Below are 21,328 nucleotides of genomic sequence, written 5' to 3' on the forward strand. Positions count from 1 at the left end.
AACCGCTAGTATCCGACCCAGCTAACGGAACGCACCCCTAGCCCCTAGTCAGGCGAGCACCGCGGAGAAAATGTAGAATCAAAGCCCATGCCGTAATCAACCAGACAACACGAGTCCTGTACATTATAAATTCAACGTAAATTAATGTTCACATCACTTTTAATTAACAACCACGTGCAAAGGAAGTGCGACGTGGGAGTGCCCGGGTCACTCATGTGTGGATTTTTATTAATATTTTTGTGAGTGCTCCCCTTGCGGCCTTCAGTCTAATTTAAATATAGAAGTGTGTAACTTAATTATCACCGCCCCAAATTTTTATGTATCATTGGCCACTTGAGCAGTCATCAAGTGACGAACAGTCTCCAGTGTGACTCACATTATTCAAACTTAATTTACGTAAACTTTTTAAATGCAATTTCCAAAATGTATATATGTATTAGGTTAATTGTTATTATTTAATGTGTGAATTTAGAGCCACTTAAAATCTTTTATTAATATAATAATTTACGAATAACGGAACTTTAGAAACCTTGGCGCTAGAGAATGCTGAGCCACCCCCTCGCGCCAGGGCCAGACGCCAGTACCGAGTAACTCACGGGCCGGGACAGACGTGCGTCCCACGGGGAGCCTTCAACCATTGTCTGCACCGATTTCATTCCTGGTAATAATAGCAACTCTCCAAAACCTTTTTGTAATTAACTCCCCGTGTGCGCACGGTCCTTTTACGGTATAGGGCCTATTCCAGCCTCTTAAACGTAAACTCCCCACACCACGCTTTACGCGGGGCAGTGCAGCATATGGCGCGGGCCGACTCCCGCAATCACAGACATTTGGTTTATTGCCGAAGTGCACAGGCACCGACCACATCTAGTTAAAGACTTTTAACTAATTTCATAGCGAACCGCAGTCCATACAGGTGGGCCCGAGCATCGCCGTTCGCAATTTACGGGATTAACCGACTCCAATCGAACTCTCCCCCTCAACCTCGACTGGCGTGAGGGCTTAATTATAGTGACGGCGCGTCAGAGCGCCCAGTGTAATCATAGTGTAATTTGTGTAGGGAAAAATAGTGTAACTGTAACTGCAAGTGTAACTGCCAACTTTTATTAAACGTCCACTCCGCACACTCCGTGCGCGACGTGTATACGACAGTGCAAACCAGACTCGTGTATATTATTTGTGAATCTTCCCAATCCAGTTAGGGATCAGCGTGCTATGCTGTGTAGGGCCAGTATTGCATCAGTAACCAGGGATCCCTAACACCACGACCACCGCCGCCGTTCCTAGTGGGCCACGCAGGGGCATTCGTACCCACCGACCCACTTCGTGGTTAACCACCGAGTTAGCCTGGCACCCTCCCGGACACGTTTTTCCGTAAAAACTCAGCCTTCCCGCTAGGAACTACGCCAGATCTCGAACACGAGAACTCGGGCGAATGCAAACGTCATAACAAAACATTGATGAAATGATTGCATACTTCTATGAATAAAATTGAATAATTTTTATTGAACTATCACTATTTTGTATGGACACAAAGAAGGAGTGTAATTAAATATACATTTTAATTGAAAATTTTACTTTTATTTGCACTCATTAATTCAAATATGTTTATTACTTTAACGAAGAGATTATTTTAACTATAACTTTTATACATGTTTGCTATTTAACTTCTTCCAATCTGTGTTATTTTGTTAAGGATAGGACGACGAAAGGAAAAGTAGGAAACTAATGGGAGTGTTTGAAGGTTGATGTGAAGGAAAATGGCTTAAGGCCCTGTCACACTGTCAAATTTTAGCTTCCAACACCTTCCAATATGTTGGATCCAATATCTTTGAGGGTTGTGACGTCACGTTAAACGTCACTATCGCAGCCATGTTTATTTGAGAGATTGAATGTCTAGAGTTTCCTTCAAATATTTTACGTATAGGACTGGTTCTAAAATATGTTGGATGTTGGATGGGATCAGCCAATCAGAGTTATCTAAAATAAAGCGGCCGCTTTTGTTTCCGTTTCTGAGGTGTAATAGTTTAAATATCAGCAATGGCGAATTGGAAATAAATGCAGTAATTGAATTAATACTATTTTATTTCCTGCTGGAATATGTAATTGTTATTGTATATTTTCCTCCAATTGAATCTGTATGTACGGAAGTGCAGGTTAATATATTTGACTAAAAGAAGTTACTGTAGTTTTGGAATATTATGGTCCTTAAACCAGAAAACATCTTCTATTCAACTTACGATTATTATTTGACTGCTATACCAGTTTTGCTTATGTTCAGGTATTGTTGATACACTAAATTAAAACAGCAAGCATTGCGTACAAAATGTGCCATCAGGAATGAGGTATCAAAACTAGGATATGCATTTCGGAACTTTTAACTACAAATCCAAATTAATAACACCTAAAAGAAAATTTTAAAATATGCAATTCAGAGACTTAATGTAACTAAAATTATTTTGGCTTACCCAATCAATCTTTCTTATAAGTCATTGTTCTCCTTATTTCACAATTGCTGCTACTCTGTAAGTATTGTCTGGAATTTTCTGGAATATAGACTCATAATTTCCTGACAATAGATGGTACTGACTTATGTTAAAGCAGCATCTCTGAGTAAGCAAGTAGCTCTGGTGATTTGCAAGAAAGGCCTAGAAATATTAAAATTCTGCCTACGTGTTCGATTATTATTATTTAAGTTTTGAAAGTAATACCATTTTTCGTGAATGTAAATATTTGTGTAGCAGATCCTTGTCAGTAAGCCTATACTTCCCAGGCTGTACTAAACAAGCATACCTGGTCTAATATCTCGTTAAAAAAATTATTTTAAAGAGATAATGTGACTGAGGTGAAGTTAGCTTAAAGGCTCAGGTTGAGGTTTGTAACAGTAAATACACTTAATTCAAAATAAAACAAAATTGCCAATTTCTAAACACAGCAAAAATTAACACATTCACTTTAAAGTATAGGAACAATTTTGATGAAATACAAGTGAAAGTGTCCATACAACAGCAGCTAGTTGGGTGAGAAAATAAGCGGGAATGAGAAGGGATATGCCTACTTGCAGATTTACATTTAATTATATGTTTTATTCTTACTAAACATACCTTTAAATATTGTTTTTGAAGAGCACTATAAATTGCACTACAAATTTCAGGTAAAAATTTTGAGATGGTGTTGTGTGGAATACTTAAGGGACTTAAATGATTCCCCTGTCGCCAAAAATCTTAATGTAACTGCCAGCCTCTGCTTTGCTGGTATAGACTGGCACAAATGAGTATCCTTCTTTGCAATGCGAGACTCCACAATTGAAAGAAGAAGATAAAAACTTTCAGAATCCATTATTACATAGTTCGGAAATGAATCGGCATCTTCGTATCGAAGTTCATGACAAAAAGGGGTAAAACACCATTTGTTTGCCGGGAAAGTATCCACTGTCTCGTCCACCATCTGCGTTTCCTTTTCTTAGATTTCTCTTCTAGTTTACTGAGACTTGCTACAATTGCAATTACAGCTACAGCTTTTGAAACACTTTGATGCTCTTAATGCAGGCATTGCAAACACCTGGAAAACGTAAATTTTAAACTGTGTATGATCACAATATACCTAAATTGGAATATAACCTACTTAAAAAAGCCCGCGTTCCTTGACCCAAAATTTGTTTTTGATTCTAAATACTGTCATTTACAGTTCTCTACAGAATGTTTGGAAAAACGAGCTCACTCAAAGAAAATTGATAGTGTGAAATGACTTCAAATATATTTTACATTGCTCGGCAAATAATATTGAATACAATATATTTGAAGACGTATTTCATCCAAAATCACCCTTCAAATTTTGTTGTCCAATTTATTGGATACAATATATTTGACAGTGTGACAGGGCCTTTACCCAACACCAAGATGCAGTCAAAAATAATATATTTGCACCACGGACTCTGCAGCAATGCTAGGAGGAACAGGTTAGCAAAGAGCAATGAAAATGTTACATTGAAAAGCATGAAAACAGAATTATGCCACGGACTCGGTCGCAATGCTAGGAGGTTCAGGTTAGCAAAGAGCAATTTAAAATGAGTGTATCGGGACACAGCGAAACGGGACAATATGCATAACGGGACACTTTTTTTGTGCATGCAGCCAGCGTTCATCGATTTATTAGCCATTGTCACGTCAAAAAAAATAAACAACTCAGTTCGTTTTCTTTGCCTACGTGAGTTACCAACACTTTTTGGCTTAAGTTCATTTCCTCCTAAATTTACAACTTCGAGGAAGCAAAAGAGACTGTGTGTAAAAAAAAACTTTATATTTCTATTTTTTTCTAACCTACATAATAACTAAGTGTATTTGGGAGATGTATGGGTTAGGGAGAGACTCTATGTGTGTTTCAGGCCGAACCCTAAACGCTCTAATCATGCAGGGTTTAAGCCATGCAGGAAAGGTAGCATGCATCATGTGCTAGGAGAGGATTGGCCAGCCATGGCAGCATTTGGTGCCATAACTAACTCCCCGCACTGACTATTCTAGATTAAAACTAGATAAGTTAGGTTCGGGTAAATCCTGCATAGACACAGGGAATACCCAGGGTAATTTCATGCGGGGTGCAAAAAATCATGCAATAATATCAGGCAAGTTGGTTACAGGAAGAGAGGAATGGTTCTGGAAGAAGAGTTCCTCAGAGTAGAATTAAACTACTAAGCAATGGGCGAGAACTAGGGCATTTCTGTCCAGATTGGTTTTGGAATGTACTGGTTTGTTGGGGGTGTCTTTCGTCGTTTCCCGCCAGGCTGCCAGCCAGCTCATGTTGCTAAAACTTAAGATTTAGTGTACGCTTGTGTAGACATTAGTATATGTTAGAGGTGTAAAAGTAATGGGGAAATATGTGTACCCGTATGTATTCGTTACTATAATAATTAGTACTCGTTACTATCATATCGTTACATTACTCATTACTTCTGATACCTCATAACATGCTATGTTATGTTAGAGCAACGAATCGAGTCGTATTGCGTACGCGCTCAGTATGATGTCACGGCGTCGCAACATTCGTAATTAATAGAAAACATACCTTACTTATACATTTCATACCAAACTGCGTAAGGTGCCTTATTTTACTTTTCCGTATTTTGAACCAGACTTGTGTTTAAGTCATTCTAAATTTAATTTGATTTAAAAGGAAAAGTGTAGAACTATAAGTGAACAGTTCCTTACTACGAAAAATGCGTGTAACGAAATGCTTTCGTGTGTAACGTTTCGTTCCTCAGTACTAGATAGTGCACCCGTTACTCAGTACCGAATACATACGGTTTGCTATCGTGAGCTGCTGCATAGGGCCTTACTCCAGAATGACTAGACTGTCAGCTCGCCTGACGGCTGAAAATCTCTCTTAGCAACTGGTATTTCCTGATACATCGCCATTTATTTTCTGAAGCTTGTTAGCTTTCTATGCAAACTGGTTTTCCATAATAATTCATCCACTACAAACTTTAACCGAAAATAGTTATTGTCAGACTTTTACCATGGCCATGAAACAAAAATGCTAGCTATCCTTGAGTTAAATTTTTTGTTAAAGTTTAAATTAAGAAATATTGTAGTTTTAAAAGAATCCTGGGTTAACTTTAAGCTAAACGTAAATTCTTGATCTTAACTGATGTTTGGTATCTTAAAATTTTTATACTTGTTTTTTTAGTCTTAATGTAGTGTTTGATACATTTTCTCCTGTATCATTTTTTAAAACTGGCTGTGTTATTAGTTTTGAAATTTTTATCCTTTTAAAATTTTTTTGACTCAACTATTTTTTTAAATATTTTATAATTTAAAAATTGTTATAATTTGTTTAATTTTTTTTTTTACATTTTGAAAACATTAGAAACGTATATAAAAATGATTTTATTTTTTAGTCTGTGTATAAAGTATTCGCTATCTCTTTGTATTTTTTGCTTGTTATGTTGGCTATCAGTAGCTTTGAGGTTGAGCTACGTCATTGAAGTCATGAAATGGTCGAAAGATATTTTGGGTTAAAGCGGATGATCAAAGTAATAGTAAATCCTTTCTGTTATAAATTAAATGTGTTCTAGAAATAAAGTATTTTTTGAACAATACAATAAAATCCTTTGTGACACTACCTTTATTTTTATAGCGTATACGTTCCGTTACATGAAGGAACGAGCATTTTACACGAATACTGATGAAGTTCGGTGCGGGCACTCCGTATCCTTCGCAAAGGATTATTGAGGTGTCTACATTCGCCTAACGAGAGTACCTATCATTAGTGGTGAGTACGTTATGCATGTTTAGCTTGTGTAAAGCGTGTGTCCTTAAATGTAGATTGTGTGTTCGTAAATTTCGGTGAAGAAATATATAATCCAAGATGGCGGACAGTGCGTGTAAACTAGTGATATCGCACGAATGAATTGTTTACAGTGCTTGTAGGCTTGGTTACTAAAATAACAATTTGAGCCCTCTGGGCATTTTTGTGTAAACCTATTTACCTGTACTTTTTAATAATTTTTTTATTTTAAATTTAATATGAAGGTAAGGCTTAGGCTGTGAGAGAAAATTAAGATTTTCCAAAAAAATTTTTTTTAAATTTGCTTTTAAGTAATAGGTATTGTATCAGAGTAATTATTTAAATATTTGTGTTTTTGGTCAATGAAATTCTTAGTTTTTCCTTGAATAATCTTTTGTTATTGTCGCAGTAAAATAGGTGTACTGGTGTTAATGGTAAATATTGCGGACAGGGGAACATCGAAACAAAGGCAAACATATTTTAATTGCTTATTTTATTTGCTTGCTTCCATCCTAATCACTGAGAAAAAAGGTTTATCGAAACTCCAAGTACAGAAATATAGGTTTTAATAATTAGGTTAGGTACACAATTCAATCACGTTTATTGGTTACATTTTCAAAATTATTGTAAACATTACCTGTAATGTAAATATAGACATAAATTGTAGTTGTGTTTTAATAACATAGCTGAGGCTGTTTTCCACAAGAAGTATGCCCAATTCTATTTTCGCAGCTTAACGGTATAACTGGTTGATACTAAGGTAATTCTGTAGGTGATCCACTTTTCCGTAAAGATTATAATATAGTTTCCAAGAATTTTTTTATCTTCATGATATGTTTCCTAATCATTAACTAAGAGTGTTTTATAATACTTAAAGTACGTCATAGTTTGCCATTAATTGCCCAGTTTAAAAAATGATTATGTTAGGTACATTAAAAATAGTATTAAGTCGTGATAATGGTTAATTTTAGTTATATTAGATATCTTATTTGTGTGAATGGTTTATCTTCAATAAAAATACAATAAAATAGTAAGGTTAAGCTAAGTTAGCGTTATTTTACATTGGTAATCCTAATCAATTGCTTAGAACATTTTACATGAACTTTAATATAGCTTACCTAATCTAATCAACTTTCGACACTATTTTTAAGTATTTTTCGCTAACCTAACTTACTGACAATTCTTACAATGTTACATAATTTGCAATATGTAACCTTACCTCATCACCCATTATAATGGTAAAAACTGGTAAACTACTTCATTCTCCAAAGTTTTTTGAATACAGTATAGCTGAGACTTTTTTTTTTAAAAGACAAGGATTTTTAATGTTGTACGTTATGGCTGGAACCAAGACTTTTTTCCACCCTTATTGGTATTTCCAGGGCTGCCAGCGGTCCCTAGAATTCCCTAAAAGTCCCTTTTTTTTTGCTTGTCCCTAAAAGTCCTCTAATTTTATTCAAGTCCCTAAAAGTCCCTTTTTAATTGAAGAGTTTGAAGCAAAAATGTATAATAAAACATGTGGCGAGGTAAGGATGGCTGAAGGGGAGGAGGATGTCATTAATGAAATATGTATGTACTGCAATAAATGTTGACTATCTACTATCTAAACTGCCACACATCTTTTACTAAAGTCTCTTACACACGGGATTCTTTAATGAGCAGATAGGTGGGTACTTTTCTGCCCACCTTGCAAAGGTGGAGAAGGAAGCATCTGCACACAAAAGAAAAGCTGATGATTTACAAAATAGTTTGCAGAAGAAAACTAAAAGTATTTTAATGACAGACTTTTTTCAGAAGAAGTAGAACGAGGAAAAATGACAATTGTAATCAAGAACTATCACCTAATTTTTCAATCACATTGTTTGTAAAAAAAAAAATTGTTTGTTCTAACTTAAAAGATTAAAAGTTGGCAGAGAACTGAATTTGGGTTAATTTAAATAAAGATCGGAAAATGTGCAGCATTTGGTTCACATTCAAATGTTTTTTTTTTTTTTTTCAATCCAAATATTGTATTGTTAAAATGTATTTCATCTTTGTTTCACAATTATTTATTTGTGAAAATTTAATATTAGATAAAGCTTCAATGTTTTTCTTTTTAATGTCAATATCATCAGTCATTTGTAAGAAGGGGCTAACCTATAAATCATAAAATTTTCAGGCGAGCAGAAAAACAAAATGAGCACACTGTAATGTATCACTGTATTTTAATTATTTATGGCAATAATATGTAAATTGGGCATATAGATGTAACAGAGACATCGCTCTAATGAAAATTATATAAATTGAATCACACAAAAAGTTTCATAAAAATATGTCACATGGGTCCTTATTACAAATCACACGAGTAGGTTTGTTGGGACCATCTTAATATGTCCATTGGTTTTTAATGTTTTTATTATCAACTAATCCAAGAGATTACATTATTGTGTTATGTGGAGGTTAATTTATCAGTATTTTTAATCATCAAATTAACAAAAATTAACACCAAAGAGTACAATAAAAAACTGGCAAAATTAGTCAACTTCATCTTCTGTGTCAGTCTCAGGAAGACAGTCTTGTGCATTTGAATCATGCTGCATTTGTAGGTATTCTTGGTGGAATTCTGGTGGAATTATCATTTTCCTGCATAAAGTTTGCAAATCTTTGTACTTGGCATCTGATAATGGTAAGCCCGTCCAACTTCAGGCATGATTTTCCTTCGTTTCAGAATTGTTATAATTTATGTCGTCGGTTCTTTATGCACACTAGATGACCAAATCTCAATTTCCTGTGTTCCTTTGGTGACCTTAAGACCACACAGCTGTGACCATTTCACTCTGTCACCATTGTCTGTGGTAACATTAATGGGGAACAACTGATCTTGAATTCCACTCCAGTTTATGAAATCGGGAAACTCCAATTTCCTTGTTTTTAAAGGACCTTAATCAAATGTTATTCATCTTCATTTGACATTTATTTGTGAGCTATTTCTGTAAGATAAAAAATATTAAAACAAAATGTAAAAAAAACTATCATTGAAAATACATTGGTGGAAAAGGGAATGGTGTAAGCAAAAATATTACGTAAACCAAAAATTTAATTTTTTAATGTCCTTAGTTTTTAGTGACATGCATTATTTATTTTCAATATCAGAAAGTTAAATCAACCACCATATTAAATGGTGGAAACTTATTTTTATTAATTTACACAGTATTCTTGTTTACTGGGGAGAAGGGTGACCATTTTACAAAGTAATTAGCAATATATAGCCTATCTAGAAAATTTTCTCTGTGAACCATTTGTTTTCGAAAGTCTGTAATTTCAATTCAGTAGTCCCTAAAAGTTCCCTAATTTTATGTCTGAGGGCCCTAAAACACCCTAATTTTTACCTACCTGGTGGCTGGCAGCCCTGTATTTCAGTTAAGGTGAATATAGTTTAATTTTTTTTAAATTGAAATTTAATTAGAGTAGAAAACTGAAAACTGCCTTGACCATAGCCATATAATACTAACATTAAAAAATCTCTGTGTTTTTTTGAAAACAGCCCGATCTAAACTATATTCCTAAAGATCTGTGGAGAACCACAGGATCAGCTTGCAGCTAGTATCAAGTAAACAGTAGAACTGCAACAGGATTAGGGTTATCTCTCGTGGAAAACAGTCTCAGCTATGGTACTCAATACAACACAAATTAACGTGAATTATATATTTACATTATAAAAAAATGTGTAATATAATAACAGGGACAAAAGAACAGTTTGAAATGTAGTAAGCATTCCACTAGTAGAGATTTCGTTTTCACAATAACAAATTAGCCTGTAAAATTAATTTAAAGAGATAAATACAACAAAGGTTAGCACAGCTTATGAGATTCTTTATCTTACTACTCTGTGGCACAAATACTCCTACTTGCTTCCAGTTTGTACCAATCACAATTAGTTTACAGAGCCAATTTAGCAGTCTGATAAAATGGTAAAGTACATATAGTTATGCAATTACTTGTTATATAATGTTTAAGAAAAACGTTAGGAAATAAAAATAAAATGCATTTTCGAATTACAGACATGCAATTTTTGTTCAAGAATTCAACATGGCAAAAATCATATCCTTGTGTGAAAATGCTACTGTTATATTAATTCTACCGTAGCTAATGAAATAAGTAATAGAAATATCTAAATGTAGATTTACTTAGTAATAAGGAATAAGGTCTGGGAAAAAAATTCACAAATAATTATTCGTAAATAATTTAATTAGGGCTATCCCATTTCTGACAACAAATAAACGAGTGGGGATAGTGGGTTTGTAAGGATAGCCCAATTAATTTTATACAGTTTTATTTTATTTACATTAATAATTAAATCATAGCACTTAAAAATGTCATCACATATCACTAAAAATATATGTCCAGTCCACAGTTCACATATCCCACTGGAGTTAGGCTCAACAGTGGTTTGATCCTTACCTCACACCTGTCCACACACAGTCTCGCGCTACTTGGTCACACACACGCATGGCCTGTTGCTCCGTGTCCGCGCAGCTCGCAAAGGGGAGGAGGGGCTCTCGCCCTCTTCACCGAACTCTCACTTTTTGAACTGCCGCGGAGGCCGGCTTTGCCACTTTTATAACATTTGGCCGCCTTTCCGGAATGGTCTTGAGTGGTTGTGTTGTGTCGTCTCATCCCGGGCCGACCCGACGCCAGAAGCATCCAGAACAGTGGCGTGAATAGCAGGTTAATCCACGTGGCGGCCTGTGAAAGCCAGCAGAATTCCCAGGCCACTACGGGATAGATGACAGTGCCGAGGGGCAGGGGGGTGGCAAGGTTGGCCCCCCCTAATCTCCAAACGTATGCGCGCATGACTGTCAGTGGCCGTGCGGGGCCTAGCTACTGCTAAAAGCCTACTCAGGTACCTGGCACTTGTTACGGCCTTGCTTTCCAGTGCGCTCGTAACTGTATTATAAATGTAACTGACCAACATAACAAACCTTTCACATTGATACTATCACCTGAACATGCTAAATCATACTATTATGATAAAAAAAAATGTATGATCTAATATTTGTGAAAGTATTAAATAAACAGTTTAAAAATTATTCATGATGCTAATCTAATCAATCCAACCAACACTTAACTTTTATTATATAAAAACCGTAATCATCTGCTTGACAGCAATGTAAAATAGCATTAATTATTAACTCATAAAAGCTTTCATTTTCCAAAGTATATTTAATTGCTAATCCAAACTAATGTACAATACACATTCGTTGATTAAATTTGCGCTTTTCATCATTAATTCAATGATATACTGTGTAACAGTCTATCAACCTTAGAATTTTTGAAATGATTTAAAATCATATACTACAATGTCAATTTACCATCTTTTTCACGATGACTGTTGGCATTTGGAAAGGATAAATGTCCACAACAAAACTTAACTAAAACATTGAATTTTGTAAACCAAACAGCAAACAATAAATACAAATTTTGAAAGACCTGAATTATTGCACTTTATGAGTATAACAATTTGAGGTGACAACTGAAGAATTATAAGGTCTATTTACACTTTTTGTTATAAATTATATAACATATAGATCTTTATTTTGGAATGCTAGGTTCCATTTTACAAAATTCTTTATCCCAAACATTTAAAATTTATAATTCAGGTATGGGTGTATATCTGGGGGGACGGGACACAGGGGGGCTCACGTCCTCCTGTAATCAAAAAGCCCCTCTCTGAGAGGGTACACTTGCATTTTCAAAATCGTAAATGAAATGGGATGATAAATGTCATCCCAGCAGGGCCCCCTGTGAATCCAACGGATTTTCGCCCATGATTTCCGTCATTACTTTTATTTTCAAGAATCATCCATCATAATACTCACACACTTAACTTAATCTCATTATTAAATGTGCATACCTACATCATTTTTGGTAATCATGCAAAGGAATGACCCCTACAATCTTAGTTGGGGTTCATGGCAGAAAATTGTTCAGTTTGACTGATGAAAAAGATTATCCAGACTTCAAGACATATGTAAAAATGCATCATTTAATATACAAAGTTAAAAAATAAATCAGAAGCAGATTAAGATTAAGAGCAATTACTATATGCGAAAAAAAACATGCATTCAGAACTATTTAGGTTTATACAAAGACAGGTCACCTCACAACATATTATGAAATATTAAAAAGTTGTCAACAATTATTTACCTTGAAAATTAATAAGTTTGGGACTGTTCTTACACAGCATTAAAAACATTAGAAATCTTGTTTCAAGGAATAGGGTTACACATTCACATACTTTGTCCTATTTGTGTGTGTTGATAAAAATACTTTATGAAACACGCCTGCAGTGGAACACGAGAGTACAATTTACCTTGAGAACACCTAAATAAAACCACACAAGAAGCATTGCCAAGCATGATTAAATCAGTCCATTACAAAACTTAGTTATCTGTTATCAGAGGAGTGAAATGACACCAGTCAAATTACATGTGCAAAAGACTTATTACAAAACTGTTATGGAAAAGGCTGATGAAGCACCTTAAACACATTTTCATCAATTTGTTTGGTTCTGGTCCAATACCCACCTGTTGCTGCCAAATCAATGATACTTTTTCTGTCTTATAAGATGTACATGGTTATTTGACAATGTTCATCTTCTAGCTTGCTTACGATTTCTCTGAGCCACAGCACTTCTTCACATCCTGCAGAAAGTGGCATGTACTCTGATTCGGCCATCGATAGCGCTTCAGTCTTGTTTCTTACAGCTCCAAGTAACAGCATCTCTTTGCATTGTGAAAACGTAGCCCTCACGAATTTCTGATCATCATGATGATCCAGTCTGCATTGCGATATCCTACAATCTTTGGTGAATTCAAGCTTCATTGTGCCCTTTCTTTACTGCGTTATCATTTCCATGTTCATCCAGTGAGGATTCCCTGAATTACTACTGAACTACTACAGCACTTAGTGGAAATCCGGTGCCTAGTCTGGTTTGCTGATATACAGTAATGCCTCGACTTGACGTTACCCCGTCGTACGCAAATCTGGAGTTAAGCAGTTTTAAATCTCTCGTTGGTCGGAAACTTGACAGAAGGCCTCAATTCAATCGAAAAAAGTTAACAAATTTTGGTAAACATAAGACTCCAACGAAGAGTGCAGTTCTGCAACAAAACAAGGAATAAAAAAATTATTAGCTTCAGACAAGATTTTATGAAGCATTCTATGTCAAAATAAGATTGGTTTACAGTTTTGCAATTTTTAATAATATAATATGTTTTATTATCTAAGATTTTACTATACATATTTTACATTTATGTATTTATACAAAAAATTGTATCCCAACTAAGAGAATTTGACTTACACGATTATTGCTCAATGTCACTTATCGCATAAGTTCAGGGTCTTATTGTATGTACATTATACTTATGTTCTGTAGCCTCTTTGGTAATGTGTATGCACCGTATCTACATTCTAGAAAGTCAGGGAAGTTGAAATTGACCAAGGAAAGTCAGAGAATTTAGTTTTAAACTTGGAAAAGCCATGGAAAATCCTCGATGATAGTAATTTGAGGGGGAAATCTCATGCTTTGGTATGCCATCACCCAGACTTTAAATACTTTTTTTTTCCCATATGTTGTGAAGCTTAGTCATGCACACTGTAAAATGGCTTAGTTTCATTAACCCAGTTTTAATATCAGCCTTCATCTGAATGGTGAGCAATGACAATGTCATCATAAACTGCTAGGATGAAAAAATTTTAATTTTATATTTTGGGATACATAAATGGTTTTGTTTGTGATTGCCTTCAACATCTGTTGTGACTTACTTAGGTGGAAGCATCTGACATCAAGTAAAAAGATATGTCTTCTCAGACCAACTCTGAAATATTTAGTTTTCAATGAGTACTACATTGTGATCATTGATAACCCTGGTAGTTCTCTGCTTGATTAGCTTATACACCCTGGAATTTTCACAGCACTAAAAAAAAGCCAACTTTTCCTTTTTTATAGAAACATCTATGCTTCTGCTTTGGTGGTATGTGAGCAAAAGCCTCACTCCCAAGAACTTGCAGTTTGGTTTATGACTACTACAGGCTTCCCCCTGTGTCCTTCACTCCAGTACCTTGTACATGGAACCTGGATGGAGGTCTTAAAACTAAAGGATGAGAATGGGGGAAAGGGTATCTTGATAATTATATTTACCAAAGTCAACAGTAACATTACGAGAATACTCATTTTAATTATCTTTATGGGGGCGGGTCATTTTTCATCATATTCGACAAGTAATATTTCTGGTTATTTTTAGGTCTTTGTTGTATTATCTTGTCTGTGGGGTTTTCCACTTGACTGATGTTGATCTATGTATGTTAGGCAGTGAAAAACATTCATTTATATTTTATATGATAGGCGAAACATAATGCTGAGTGCTTGTCACAAAAAGCAGTAGACCAGTTGAGTTTGGTTAAACGACAGTTGTTCTTCTAAGGGTAGCAAATGAAAATAGACATATCAAAAATGTCTCTACAGCAGCAGTTTCATTTCAGTGAAATTTTTTATCCAACCAGTGTGTCATAGTCCTGGCTCATACAGACACTTTTTCTGTGTGACCATTAAACAAATTGGACAAAAATATCTGTAACAATGTGATATTTGTGTACCATTATGCCACGAAGGGTGCTGACACCAGACTGCTGGTTGCTAGTGCGTATGACTAACTCCAAACGTCTGCGAACGGCACACCGCCTGTTCCCCGCACATTTGAACCTCTGCTCAGCAGCGGTGCGTCTGCTCTGTCAGTGGAGTGTTGCCCACTGGGCAGGAATTTGTAATTTGCTTGCCACTTTGCAGGTTTGCATTTGTACATATGTTAATTAACAAAAAAATAAACATAATTTTGTTTGTTTTGGCATTTCCTACCACCCATTAAATTTATGCTCGCAATTTCCAAATATTATGTATACAAACATTTTATAATCTGTATATTCAAAATCTATTAAACACACAAAAACAAATTAAAAGATAAATATCTAACAAACACACAAAGGTTTACGACAGTGCTTATATTATAAAATTCAATTTTATTAAAATTTCTAACCAGTTACTACACATGTGACATCTTGTTTTGTGTGTAACAATGTACAATACTGTAATTGTTAAAAAGTTTTAAATAAACCAGCCATTTCACAAATCTTCACAGGTAAAAATATCTTGTAATATTTAAATGCTCCTGTTTACAAAAAAAAAGTAAATTCTAGACGAGGTCAAAATTGAATTAGTTAATAAATCCTACTTAGTTCTAATCAGGAGCGACTTTCAATATTTACCATTCATGCTTATTTTCGTAACATCTGCTTTTGTAGATTCTGTGATATGAATTTTTTTTATCAAACCAAGTATACCCCTTTATGAGGTAGAATTTTGAAAAAATTGGTCAAAAGAAGTTGGTTGTGTTTATATGTTTATTATTCATATGCAATATCTTTCCTCTTGCTCTACAACACACAAACTATTCATCCTTGATGTATAAATAATGTGTGTTAGTGTCCTTGAATTTAAAAGTACATTAATGGTTATGGGAGGTTTTAAGGATTCTTGTCATCACCTGTAGAAGTGTTTCTCGAAAGAACTATCATCGTTCAGAAGTTTTGTAAGTCATTGAAGGTTAGCACATACTGTAATTGAGTTTTGTGTGTTGCAGGTGATATGCCCAGTCATGATGTGGAGCAAAATGGAAGACTCAACAACCGACACCAATCGGGAAGCGCCAGCAAGCGCTCTGATGCATCTGGAAGTGACTTAGAGACTGTAATGGAACCAGCGAAGCGCAGCAAACACGTCAGAAGACACAGCGATTCCAGCAAGCCCAGGGACTCCGGCGCAGGTGCGGTTACGAAGCGATCTCACAAGAGGCGTCAGTCCAAGGACGGAAGTGTTGTCGATCCCTCGGTGCTGTCGGTGGCCTCCTCCTTGGTGAAACCGTTAGTGGAGTATTCGGACGTCAGTTCGGAGGCGTTGTCGGGCCCAGAGGCAGGGGAGATACAGAGCGACGATAGCGTGGCGTCCATCAGCGAAGGGGAGGTGAGTCCTCGGGGCCACGGCCACCGCAAGCACCACCTGGACTCTCGGTCTCGGCACCATGGGGACAGGAAGTCCCGGACCGCGACCTCTCCGTCGAGAAGCGACAAGCAGAGCCACAGCGCCAAGCGGCGGGAGCGACGCTCTTCCTCTGCGGGCTCCAACGAAGCCAGGCACAGGAAACACAGAGACTCGCCTTCGACAGAGCGGCACAGGCTTCGCAGCAGTCGGAGCATGTCACCGTCTTCCACATTGGAAGTTTATAGAAAACTAAAGGATGATGTGTCCAGTTCTAGCAGCCGCCATCGTTCCAGCAGCACTAACAAGAGGAAGGACAAGAAACACAAGCGCGAGAAAGAGCGCAAGTTCCGTGTGGGCAGGTCTGGGTCTAGCAAGAGTCCCCTGGGAAACAAGAAAAAGAAGAAGAAATCAAAGCATCACTCCAGGAGTTCGAGCTGTGATGACAAGTCGGATAAACCCTCATCTCCACCTCACATCGAACAATTGGTCGTGCTCGATCAAGCTAGCACCAGTGCAAGAAAGTCGCCCAACAAGAACTGGGACAAGTCCGTTTCTTCGAACATTAACACGGCTTCGCCAGTGCCATCTCGTTCGCCGAGCAAGAACGAAAACTCAGAGTCTCCGCTGGTCATCGGCTCCACGATTTCTGCGCAGGATGGCAGCGATATGGACGTGGAGTCTGACGAGTCGAAACAGAGCCCACCGGAGGCACTCATCACCGTGGGAGCGTCTCCGTCACTGGGCGGGGCAAGAACTCCTCCCATGTCCCCTCACACCCCGCCCCTCCCCCCCAAGGCCTACGAGAGACTGATCCCTTCCAAGATGTGTCCGGAGGAAGGTGAAGTGAGCGGTAGAAGGTCTTCCAGCCCTACCAACAGGAAAACCTTTTCCAACCCCGGGAGGAGAAAATCGGTGAGCCCGGGGAAGCAGGAAGTGTGCGTGGTGGGAACACGGCGCCGTCACCACACGCCCAAGCACTCTCAGAGTCCCGACAGAAACAGAACCTCGCACCGACTGCAAGTTCTGGAGGAGGAGGACTACCTGCACCGGGACCACGTGCGGTGGCAGATGTCGAAGCTGACGCCTGAGCCCAAGTCGCCCCCGCATCACCACCAGCACCTGGGGCTCAGCCCCGGCCCGCGCAAGCGCAGGAAGTCCAGCAAGAGCGAGCGCGACAAGAGTCGCACGCGCCGGCGCGGGGATCGCGAGAGGCGCCATCACAAGTCCAAGGCCAGGAAACAGAACGCTCTGCACACCATCAGGTCCCCTCCCAGGTACTGTGTGTGGGGTTATATTGTTAGCTGGTCCTGTATTCAACCTACCAGCAACCAGGGGGGACAGTCAGTAAGCCCAGTAAATGAACAACTAAAATAAAATAATTTATATTATGTCTAGACGAGTTCTGAGTAAATTAAAACCATGCAAATACATCCATGCCATGAGCAAGTTAAAAATTATCGAAAAGTGAGCTGGGGATTTGCCGAACACAAGTGTCTCAATATAGTGTTTTGTGCGCAAAATAAATAGCTGAAACACGTAATAATTTCCTTGAAAATAAATACATGATAAAGACGTTAATAATCTCTGACACTTTTTGAACAATTATCATGAAAGTTGGCACAGAGTTTTTTCATGGAGGTTTTTTATGCTACTAGGTCATTTCGAGGTGGTTGCTTGACAATTTTATAATCAAATAATACTTTGTTTGTTGATTCCTACATGATTAGAGAGTCCAAAAACTCTAATTTATAATTTTTATCTTTTACTGAATTCCAATGGCAGCCATTTTTGTTTTACAAAACGTGCGGATTTTTGCATTTGTAAGGGCTTACGTAAACTTATATTACTCAGAAATAACATGATCTCAACTAATATTACCTCTTACATTTAAACTTTTTTTTTACATAATGTGTCTTGTGCTTGATTTAAATGTTTTATGAACTTGAATAATTTGAATATGTTTCATGTTCACTTCAGATTCCACAGTATACAGAGGCTTCTTTATCCACTATATTGCGACACATTTTTTTATTATAGATAATTATTGTTAAAACACTTCAAAACTTGAAGTAAAAGTATTGATAAATTATTTACAATTTACATAACTCAAAAGTATTGATATTACACTTGCATCATGTTTATCATTCTAGCTTGATTTGTATTCATTAAAAAGTATTGATATTTCTTTACTTAGTTTTGGGAAAATTTTGTGTGTTTGATCTTCCAGTAGTTGTTATAAGTGCTAAGGCATTTAGTTTCCTTAAAACATTGTTCATGGGCACCCAAGTCTGGTCTTTCTCCTTTTTCTTTAAAGCTGTCCTTGGTCCGGCGATGATAAATGTTACTAGCACATCTTTGTTGATATCACTAGTGTCATTCACCTCTGCCAGCCGCCAATGATTATCATATTACACATTTGATAGAATCCCTTGTGTTAAGTGTTATTTGTACAGCTTTTGTTGTGGAATGAATTTCATATTCTATAGCTAGGGACAAGTACTTTTCGCGATCGCGAATCACCGTCGTTATTTCGCGAATTTGGCCCTTTTTTACGAAAATGCGAATTTTGCGATTTTCCACTGTTTCATCGCGAATTTGGTCAAAATTTCGTTATTTGAAGCTTAAATTGCCACAAACACATATAATTTAGATATATTTCATCTTCCGTTCGTAACACCAGCGCACCAATAAAAAATAAAACAATAAAACACTACATAAAAATACATTTCACCGTGCCGGCAACATTCAGGGTGGCCACCAAACCGGGAAAACGGGAAAAACCGGGAAAATGTCGGGAATTTGAAAGGGCCCGGGTAAAACCGGGAAACTGTCTGGAATTTTACTTCTTTCCTGGACAAATGCTGCGGTGTAAATGCGCACAACTTATATAAGACGTACATCGCGGCGTCTGATAATCACGCGGCAAATCTATACAGTGTCATGTTGGCAGCGGCTGTAGTGTTCCCAGGCGTGTCATGTTTCTTCTTTCCTCATAGACGCAATACGTCACTAAGAGGGGGAGGGGGAATATGAACCGCACTACGGCGTGCAATGCAGGATGTTGTTCTAATTTGTTCTGTTCAGTACAAGTCTTCGAGCGATGTTAGTCTTACGCTGTGCAGTTTGTTAGGAAGCCATTGAGGCAATGTCTACTAGGTATTCCTGTCGTTACAAGTCTGAGTATCCATGGGCTACTGAGGATGCGAAAGACAGAACTTGTGCGAGATGCAAGATATGCAATAAAAGTTTCAAGATCGATACGATGGGTAGGGGAGCATTTACAAGCCATGCCAAATCTAAAAATCACATTAGAGTTATAAATAACCAATCAAGAAACCTGCAAGTTACAGAATTTTTTTCCACTCAACCTCCTCAGGATGAAACCAACGCTTCCTGTAACAAAGAAGTCCTACGTTTGCACTTTTATTACTTTAATTTATACTAGAAGCTTCCAACGGTTTAGCGGTGTTATAAACTACAACGTCTTGTAATACATCGCCTATCAATAAACTGTCAAATATGTCCAGTAACTAACGACACTGCTTTTTTTACGAATATTCACAGCTGTGTGTTGAGGCTAGCCGATAAACCTTCCGCATTAACGCACCTTAACGTCGGTAATGCTATGTTCACTTAAAATTTGTAAAATAATAATACTAAATGTATAATAATTATGTACACCAGAACCCCGATTTCACAAACACCGGATTTAACTAAGCAGTGATTTTACGAATACATTCTCGGGAACCGTCAAAAAATTGGACATTTTGACCAAAATGTGAAAATCAGAAAAAAAAATATTTAAAAAATGCAATGAAAGATCATTAAAATCTTTTAATTTTAACACACAGCGTATTTTTGTGTTGGCTTTAACACTTCCAATAATGTTCATGTAAGAATAACAAAAAAAAAAAATGGGACATTTCCTTTAAAAATATGGCAGCGGTAGGTTACGCACCGCGAGTGGGCGCACACTAAGCTCGCCCGGCTGGCTGGCGGCAGCGGCTTCATGACGCCCTCCCCTCTGTCACATTCTTCAAGGCTAGCTCACACAAACCATCTAGTGTCCTCCCTTATAACACCCCAACATCCCTCCCCTTTGAAAAACCTTCAGTGAGAAACTGCTCTTTTAACCCTCCTTTCGCCCGTAAAATTTGGCTACTGTGAATAGGGTACTGAAGAGTTGTGGGAAGGGGGGGGGGGACAAAGTTAGAGTTCAGTCATCTCTGGCAAGGAATTTACAAGCTTTCAAACTTAAATATTAATGAATTTTAATAGCAGTGGTCCTATGAAAAGGGAATATACCGAATAAAAGCATGTTGGACCTCCTGCGGTCACCAAACAAAGCATAAACACGGCCCAATGTGTGGTGCAACTGCTACATCGCTTCGTTATTGCTCGCGTGAGAGGCGAGACGTGGAATGTTAAAAGAAAGAAAGGGAGAAATGCGGGGGATGACAGAAGGCAGCCAGTGTGTTTCCTGCGTGGGGAATAAGTGGCGTAGCCCTTTTTTTTATGCTGGGTGAAGCGACCTTTTTCTATCAACCCACGGGAAAAGATAATTGCTTGAGCTGTCAAAATAAACATCGCTGCGACAGTTAAGACAAGACGCGGGCGAGCATCCGGTCGGTCGCTGTGTATATCTACTGGAAAAACATATCTCAATTCATGATAATAAGATTCCTTATAACTTACAGCCTGATGTTTTCAGTCTGATCCATGCAAGTTATTTAGCCACGTTTTGAATGAAAACAACCACCAGCCGGCCAGTGTTGTGCTCTATTTAATATGCACAAAATATACCAGATATATTTGGTTAAAAAAAAAAAAAACTAGCTGAAAAGACTCTCATGGGACTTGAGACAAAAAAAGTCAAAATAATGAGTGATGCCGTAAACAAAAAAAGTCAAAATAATGAGTGATGCCGTAAAACAGACAGCTCTCATAGACGAAGAAATTTGAAACGCAAAA

General features: G+C 37.3%; 1 protein-coding gene across 3 annotated transcripts in view; it reads left to right on the top strand.

The window, feature by feature from the left end:
- The first annotated feature begins 5,935 nt into the window (after positions 1-5,935).
- LOC134536665 (cyclin-dependent kinase 12) overlaps positions 5,936-21,328 on the top strand; it is a 127,135-nt gene continuing 111,742 nt past the window's right edge. For all 3 annotated transcript variants that reach the window (XR_010075835.1, XM_063376493.1, XM_063376495.1), the window contains exons 1-2: positions 5,936-6,267; positions 15,960-17,631. Coding sequence is in view for 2 of the 3 variants with exons in the window: in XM_063376493.1 (XP_063232563.1) it covers positions 15,965-17,631 (1,667 nt within the window). In the remaining variant the exon portion in view is untranslated. The remainder of the gene's footprint in view (positions 6,268-15,959; positions 17,632-21,328) is intronic.

The sequence above is a fragment of the Bacillus rossius genome, chromosome 11 (genome assembly GCF_032445375.1).
Source record: "Bacillus rossius redtenbacheri isolate Brsri chromosome 11, Brsri_v3, whole genome shotgun sequence".
Lineage (NCBI taxonomy): Eukaryota > Metazoa > Arthropoda > Insecta > Phasmatodea > Bacillidae > Bacillus > Bacillus rossius.